At 34.4% G+C, this 8,752-nt stretch overlaps 1 protein-coding gene across 1 annotated transcript in view; it reads right to left on the bottom strand.

Moving 5' to 3' along the window:
* The window catches only part of MIB1 (mindbomb E3 ubiquitin protein ligase 1), a 131,511-nt gene that overhangs the window by 21,841 nt on the left and 100,918 nt on the right, over positions 1-8,752 (bottom strand). The window contains exon 13 of the mRNA XM_008580255.1: positions 2,746-2,878. Within this exon, the coding sequence (XP_008578477.1) occupies positions 2,746-2,878 (133 nt within the window). The remainder of the gene's footprint in view (positions 1-2,745; positions 2,879-8,752) is intronic.

Here is an 8,752-nt window from a genome sequence, read left to right as displayed (position 1 = left end):
GAGGGGGGACCCAGTCTATATGTGGGATCCGAACCCTCGGCAGGAGCACCACCACACTCCCAAGCGGCGCACTGTAGCAGTGCGCCACTGGGCCGGCCCTCTGCTGGGTTTTTTTAATTTTAGCCATTTTAGTGGATGATCAGTAGTATCTCGCAGTGGTGGTAATTTGCTTCCCTAATGAATGACCAATAAATAATACATTCATTTGCTTATTTGGTAACTGTTTGTCTCCTCTGGTAAAGTGGATGTTTAAATCTTTTGCCCATTTTTATAAGATTTTTTGTCCTTTTATTATTATGTTGTAAAAGTTCTTTATATATCCCAATACCAGTCCTTTATATGCTCTGTAAATAGTTTTTCCTAGTGTTGCTTTCCTATTCATTTTCTTTTCTTTTTTTTTTTTGTTGGCTGGCTGTTATGGGGATCCTCCTACTTCATTTTCTTTTCTTTTTTTTTTTTTTCCTTTTTGTCTTTTTTCGTGACCGGCAACGGATCGCAACCCTCAGTGTCACGCCCGTAGCCGGACCGGGACCGGCAACGGGATCGCAACCCTCGGTGTTGCAACCACACCTCGCTCAGCCAGTGAGCAGCCGGTCTGTATGTGGGATCTGAACCCTCGGCGGGAGCACAGCTGCACTCCCAAGTGGCGCACTGTAGCAGTGCGCCACCGGGCCGGCCCCCCTACTTCATTTTCTTAACAGTGTCTTATGATGAGAATTTAAATTTTTGATGAAGCTTAATTTTTTTCTTTTATAATTATGGCTTTCTGTCTCCTAAAAACCTTTATGTATTGTCAAGTCAGAAGATACAAGGGTACTTCAAAAAGTTCATGGAAAAATAGAACTGAAAGATAATATGAACCTTCCCATCAACTTTTTGAAGTGCCCTTGTATACTTCTATATTTTCCTCCAAAGCTTTATGGTTTAAACGTTTATATTCTGGCCGATGACCCATTTAATTTTTGTATCAGGTATGAGGTAAAGGTCAGGGTTCTTTGCTTTTTGAAATTTTCTTTTGGTATATGCATATCTACTTGTTCTACCACCATTTCTGAAAAACTATCTTTTTCCCCATTAAATTACTTTGGCATCTCTATCAAAAATTAATTGATCATACACATGTGGGTCTACTTCTGCATTCTTTATTCTTTTGATCTATATGTTGATCTATGTAGAAAGTATTAAGGAACCTACAGGGAAGCTAGTAGAACTAATAAATAAGTTTAAGCAAATTCACAAGATACATGGACAATATTTTAAAAATTGTATTTATATATGCTAGCAACATACAATAGAAATTGAAATGTAAAAATACAATTTACAATAGCATCCAAAAAAAGATACTTAAAAATAAATCTAATATGTGCAAGAGCAATCAAACTCCCAACAGACTTTTTAATAGAAACTAATAAGCTGATTCGAGAATTTACGTAGAAATGCAAAAGATATAGAACACTAAAGTAATTCTGAGAAAGAAGAACAAAGTTGGAGAATTACTCTACCTGATTGTTACTATAAGCAACAATTACCAAGGCTGTGTGGTATTGGTATAAGGCTGGTCATTTAGATTTTGAGTAAACAAGAATTATCATAATTAACAAAGAGAGCAGTAATTTTAATAGTAAAGGTTTAAAATGGTGGAGGCGGGAGTTTAACTTTTGAACTATTTCTTTAAATTTCTGTAGTCTTTGGAGTGCATGCAGACCTTATAATCTGGTACTTAATTACATAAAATGCACTATTTACTAAATTTTTCTGTTTCATCTTCTTAACTAGACTGTAAGTTCCTTGAAGTCAGGAATCACAGATAATTTTTTGGTAACTTCATTGCAGCTGTATGGCATTTAAAAATGTTGCTGAACATACTAAAACATCATAAAACTGCAATAAATATGTTCCTCCCAAAATCCAATCTCATAAAAATGTAGAGTCATCTTATTTCTGAGAAATGACTAAGGTGAACCTGTGCTGTTATCCAGCCATAAATTCCAGGGGTACAGCAGTAGTTATGAACCAAATACCCTGATCCTGGCTTCAGTCTGCAGTCTGATGGCAACTGGCTATACCAGCTTAAATATCAATCAACATGAATGCTTCCTGATGCTGTGGTTGACTGATACTTCCACAACAGTGGCAGCAATTCTGGGAAATCCCTGTTAGCAGATGCCCATTTCATCAGACCAAACCAGGAAGACTGCAGAGGAAATACAGAGAACTGAGGGATCCACCCTCATACACACACACACCCCCCACTGCGTTTAAGAACCAGTGTTAGGTAGAAGAAAGAGTATGCATTATATCTGAATTTTCATCATCATGAAGTTTTACTAGGCATTTGATGAAGTAATAAATAAGTAAATGGCAGTGGTCCAAAATTGTTAAAAAATTATTGAACTGTTTTTCCTACCTTAAATATCAATCAACATCAATGCTTCCTGATGCTGTGGTTGACTGATACTTCCACAACAGTGGCAGCAATTCTGGGAAATCCCTGTTAGCAGATGCCCATTTCATCAGACCAAACCAGGAAGACCGCAGAGGAAATACAGAGAACTGAGGGATCCACCCTCATACACACACACACACCCCACTGCGTTTAAGAACCAGTGTTAGGTAGAAGAAAGAGTATGCATTATATCTGAATTTTCATCATCATGAAGTTTTACTAGGCATTTGATGAAGTAATAAATAAGTAAATGGCAGTGGTCCAAAATTGTTAAAAAATTATTGAACTGTTTTTCCTACCTGATGTACCAACAGTTCAGCCACTTCTACATGATTATTAAGGGCAGCCAGATGCAAGGCAGTATAACCATCATCTTTCTTCTCATCCACAATCCATGGTCTTGGTAATTTAGATAGTAAAACACGCATTGCACTGAAAGTCAAATTCACATTATTTTTATATTTACATAATTGGATATTTAATTTTTAAATTATTTTCTTTAGAAAAATATATTCAAAAGAAAGTCACATTATTTTTATATTTACATAATTGGATATTTAATTTTTAAATTATTTTCTTTTTGAAATCAAATGAAAATATTCCTTTTCAAAGAAAATCATGCCCTTCGTGACGAATAGATTCAAGTTTTCTAACTTTCAAATACTTTGAGAGGTAAACAAACAATCACTATTTGAGAAACAGAATCAGAAAGGAAGTGTTACAAAGAGTAAACACTATAAGAGGAGGAAAAAATCAAATAGGAAAGAAATATATTCTGATGAGGACACAATTTTGACTGTGAAATCTCTTAGGTTCAATAACAATACCTATTAATGAAAGAGTTAATAAAGAACGGCCAGGTAACAACAACAATGAAATGGGAAAAATAGTGACAATTAAGACACTATGTACGTAATACACACATAGCTGGCAGATTATAATGAACTGCAGAGTTAAAATTTGATATATGTCATTAAGTAGTGCTAAATCCAGTTTAGATCAAAATACACAAAATGGCAATTATAATTTAATATTTAAAATTTAAGAATTGGTAACAAAACGTTTCCAAAGCAAAGACAAAGTTATCCTAAAGAGCATTGAAGATTTAAAAGTCCAAGTATAAAAAAACAGAACTCATTATCAATAAATAAATGTTTCTCCCCATATTAGCTAGCCACTAAAAAAGAAAAAAAGAAAAAAAAAAGACATAAACATTTCTTCAAGAAGAAGTTAGCACACCCCCCAAAAAAGAAAAGTGAAATTAGAAGCAACCTTTCTTACAATACACCAGTAACTTTTTTTTTCCACCAGTGACTCTTCATAACAGAAAGATTTCATGTGAAAAACTCATAATGTAATTTGAAAAAAAAAAACTCCCTTAATATATTTATCCACTAATTTTTATTTTTTTTTTAAGACTGAGACCTAAGATAACTGCTCATGTAAAGAGTGCTGGACTTGCATGTACAGAATTGATATATATGTATGTTAGAACACTAAACACTGATATATACAAGGGTACTTCAAAGAGTTTATGGAAAAATTGAATTAAAAGATAATATCAATCCTTCCATGAACTTTTTAAAGAATGCTCATATATTAAAATTCTTTAATTTACACTCAAAAGAAAAACTTTAAAAATTGTGCCAATGGGGTGTATAAAAGGGCAAGAAATAATAAAGATACATATTGGGATAGTTTTTCCTAAAGTGATATATATGAGATAAAAATTTGAAAAAGTGAAATGTTATTTATGTATGGAGAAACAGGGTGAAGATGTAGAATGAGAATGCGTAGAAATAAAACTGTAAGCCTTTAAAATAACAAGATGAAGGCCTGAAATGACTCAATTTCTTTCTTTAATGCCAGTGTCTATGAATCCCACACAGAAAGGTGAAGAAAGATGTCTAAGAATATGCCTTGGGTGATCCAAGAATCTCCAGCATTGTACTCAAATTTGGAAGTTTATAGCTTTCATCAGATTTTTAAACAGATTTATGACCCAGAGTATACTGAGAACCACAGCTTAAAGACCCCCACTTCAGTGGTTGTTACTGAGTTACATTTATTGTCTGGGGATGACAGAGTCCTTTGGAAATCTGTGGAAAGCTATAGATTCTCTTCCAGAAAAATGCATGTCAAAACATTTAGCTAAATTTTGAGTGAGTTTAGGAACCCCCAAATCCCATTCATGGACTAAGACTAGGGTTTCCAGCTTTAGTTTGTTTTCAGTCATTATTAAGGATTCTAATCCTCTTCACTCAGTGGATTAAAATAAAATCCTAGGTATTATGTAGATTTTGACTCAGATCTTTAGTGGAGAAGAGTGTTGGGACCACATTATATTACTGAATGTTTGTATAATCATGATGTTAATACCACACATCATCTACTACCCTACACACCTGACTGCGCAAGAAACTGAATTCACAGGGGTTTTAAGTTCTTTTGGAAGGTATAGAAGATACAAGTAATAAATCATGTGAAGAAAAGTTTTATTAAAAACAAAAAGTAATTATTAAAAATAATGACATAAGCCTGGCTGGGTAGCTCAGTTGCATAGAGTGTAGTGCTGATAACACCAAGGTCCAGGGTTTGATCCCTGTACTGGCCAGCTGCCAAAAATAAATAAATACCTAATAATAATAATAATGCTAACACTTGTTACTGATTTAAACAAAAACTGTGATATAACTGTGCTGAGAAGAATGGTAGTGATAGAAGGTGTTAACAGTTTTAAATCTTCACTTTCCATAACATAAAATCACTGGTTAATGTTTACCACTGATAAATTAAGAAATTTTGAGACAAACTACAAGTTATTGATGGTGGGGACAAAGGGGTAAAGAGGATGAAGAAGACAGTTACCTTTCATGATAAGCTTTATAGCAGTATATGATTTAACTATATATATTAGTTTGATTAAAAACATTTTTTAAAATCAAAATGTTAATATTTGGGCTTATTACATTAAAATATTTTAAATTTGTGCCCTTATTCCTTTTAGCAAAAATATACAACTGTTACAGTAAGTTTTAAATTATAAAGTGTGGTTCATGCTAACTTCACGTTTTTTTTTTTCCCAAAGTCACATTGCTGAATAGATATTCCTGAGGAGCTGGTTTGTAGAATCATGTTTCCCACTGTCCTCCACTCTGGTTTCAGAGTACATTCCCATACTACTTTAGTCTATAGCCTATCTGCTCTCACCTTACTTTGTGTCTTTTTGCTTTTTCCTCTCAGAAGAATACATAAAACTGAACTGTCAGAACAAGGGAAAGAGTAATTCCAGACTATAGATGGAGTTGAAAAATCATCCCAGTCTCTTCGATATTACATTCTATAAAGTAAACTAAATCCTAACATTAAAACGAAAAGTTCAGATGTTCAGGGAGCAAATTTTCCTTTCAGAACAAACCTATTCTGTTAATTAATCCCACTTACATAAATGTTGTAAATTATACTATAAAATACAATAATTAAAATATCATCTGGCTGGCCAGTTAGCTCACTTGGTTACAGCATGGTGCTGATAACACCAAGCAAGGTCCAGGGTTTGATTCTTGTACCAGCCAGCCACAAAAAAAGGGGGGGGGGGAGATAAAATACCATCTTTGTTCCTCTCACAATACCGAGAAGATAAAAAATATACCATAAAAATAAAAATTGAAATGTGGCATTAATTCAAATGCCTCATTTTAAACTGATTAAATAAATTATTACAACACTAGCAAGGTATTTTTAAAAGAAATGGTAATTTCTGATTTCCCATAGTATCAGTATTATATTGGCAAATGAACATCATTTATCAGAACATCATTACATGGAAAATGATCACAGATTAATGACACTGTTCATTAAGATCATCCAACTGTCTTGTTTGCCTCTCAACTTCCATTTTTAAGTTAGCTTTTCATAGATTTGTTTTTGCCCTCAGCAGGAGAAGAAATCTATCAATCAGCCATCATGAGTACTGTAATCCATTTAGCAGTAATATGTCTTTCTGTAAATAGTAATCTGCCATGCTGATTTATACATCAATCTCTTACAAATTCATCCCAATCCCAATTACTTTACACCTCTAAAGGTGAGGCCCAAACCCCGGCCCTGTGAAGCCCTATCACTTTCACCCATAATATCTCTAGCTTGTACCTCTAATTCCGGTAGCCATAATTCATATCTGATACCAAAATTTCTACATAAATATTTTATAAATACCACAAGGTAATAAATACACAAGGTTGCTGTAAGAATTAAATGAGATAATGAAGGTAAAAACAGCTTTAGTACAGAGTCTGCAACTCTTTAATATGAAGGGGTCTTCAAAAAGTTCATGGAAAGTGCATATTGTGAAAAAACAGCATGGATTCCAAAAACGTTGTGCACCAATAAGCTCCTACTAACTTGTTACAACATGTCTGAACAGAATCTAGTTTGAGGCACTAAGAAGGATAAGACATCAGTTTGAAAAGAACAGTGACAGAACATCCACATCAACTTGTGAGGAAAAGATTAATCTTGTTCACACCCTAATTGAAAAGGGCCAGTGATTAACAGCAGGAAAAAAGAGCCAATACCACAGACATCTCAATTGGTTCAGCTTACACATTCTGACTGAAAAATTACAGTTGAGCAAACTTTCCACTTGATGGGTGCCAAAATTATTGCACCCAGATCAGCTGCAAACAACAGCAGAGCTTTCACTGGAAATTTTAAACAAGTGGGACCAAGACCCTGAAACATTTCTTTGAAAAACTGTAATAGGAGATGAAACATGGCTTTACCAGTACGATCCTGAAGCACAGTCAACGCCATGACTACCAAGTGGTAGAAGTGGTCCAGTCAAAGCAAAATAGACCAGTCAAGGTCACTGGCAACAGTTTTGAGGGATACTCAAGGTATTTTGCTTGTTAACTTTCTGGAGGATCAAAGAATGATAACATCTGCTTATTATGAGAGTGTCTGGAGAAAGCCAAAGCTTTAGCGGAAAAACACCTGGGAAAGTTTCACCAGAGAGTCCTTTCCACCATGACAATGCTCCCATTCATTCCTCTCATCAAGCAAGGACTATTTTGTGAGAGTTTCAAGGGGAAATCATTAGGCATCCACCTTATGGTCCTGATTTGACTCCTTCTGACTTCTTTTTGTTCCCTAATCTCAAAAAATCTTTAAAGGGCACGCATTTTTCTTCCATTAATCATGTAAAAAGATTGCGCTGACGATTAAATTCCCAGGACCCTTGGTTATTTAGGGATGGACTAAAAGGCTGGTATCATCTCCTACAATCACGTCTTGAACTTAATAGAGCTTATCTTGAGAAATAAAGTTTATATTTTTTAATCTATATCTTTTAATTCCATTTTTCCCATGAACTTTTTGAAGTCTCCCCATAGTATTATAACAACTCAAAGATTACAGACCTATAAATCTACACTGTACAAATCCCTCTTTTCCTCTCTCCCGCCCGTGTGCCTCCTACAGTCTTAATCTTGGTTACCACTATAACCATTTAATCAACCGTCCTACTCAGAAACAGGGGAATCATTCTGGACTCTTTGCCTCTTCTTACTCACACATTCAGCTTGTCCTTTTAATTTTCCCTTTTAAAACTATTCTTCCCTATTGTCCCTAACATTCTTTAGATAGGCTGGTCATGACTTTTCCTCCAGACATTTACAACAGCCCCCCTTCCAAATCTTCTCTCTCTCTCTCTCTGGTGGCTGGCTGGTACCATGATCTTGATGTTACAAAGCTGTGCTCTAAACAACTGAGCCAACTGGCCAACCCTCCAAATCTACACCTGCACACAAATTTGACCATTTCTCAATTTTCACAAGTCCAGTTACCAATATTCACCTAAAAAAAATGCTTCCTATTAAGTAAATCTTTTTAAAATAAGACTGGTCTTGATAAAATTATTCTAAAATATATTTTCCTACCTTAATATACTTTTTAAATAACATGACAGTAAACTTAATATTTTGTTGAAATTAATTACAGCAAAATCAACTCTTGATTTACTAAGTTGTGGAGAAACACTGCAGATAGCCCCAAATCAAAATTAATGCAATGGTCAACTGTCAAATAACCAGGAGTGGGTGAATTAATTTTTGTTGCTTTTAAATAAACTTTTTATTTTGAACAATTTTAGATTTACAGAACATTGCAAAGATAGTACAGAGAGTTCTCATATATTCCACATCCCTATTATCAACATTTTACCTTAGTATGGTACACTTGTTACAATTAATGAACCAACATTGATACATTGTTATTAACTAAAGTCCACACTTCACTGAGATTTCT

Source organism: Galeopterus variegatus, unplaced genomic scaffold, assembly GCF_000696425.1.
Source record: "Galeopterus variegatus unplaced genomic scaffold, G_variegatus-3.0.2 Scaffold2052, whole genome shotgun sequence".
NCBI lineage: Eukaryota > Metazoa > Chordata > Mammalia > Dermoptera > Cynocephalidae > Galeopterus > Galeopterus variegatus.
The sequence above is the reverse complement of the archived record's forward strand: the minus strand, read 5'-3'. Positions and strand labels throughout refer to the sequence as shown.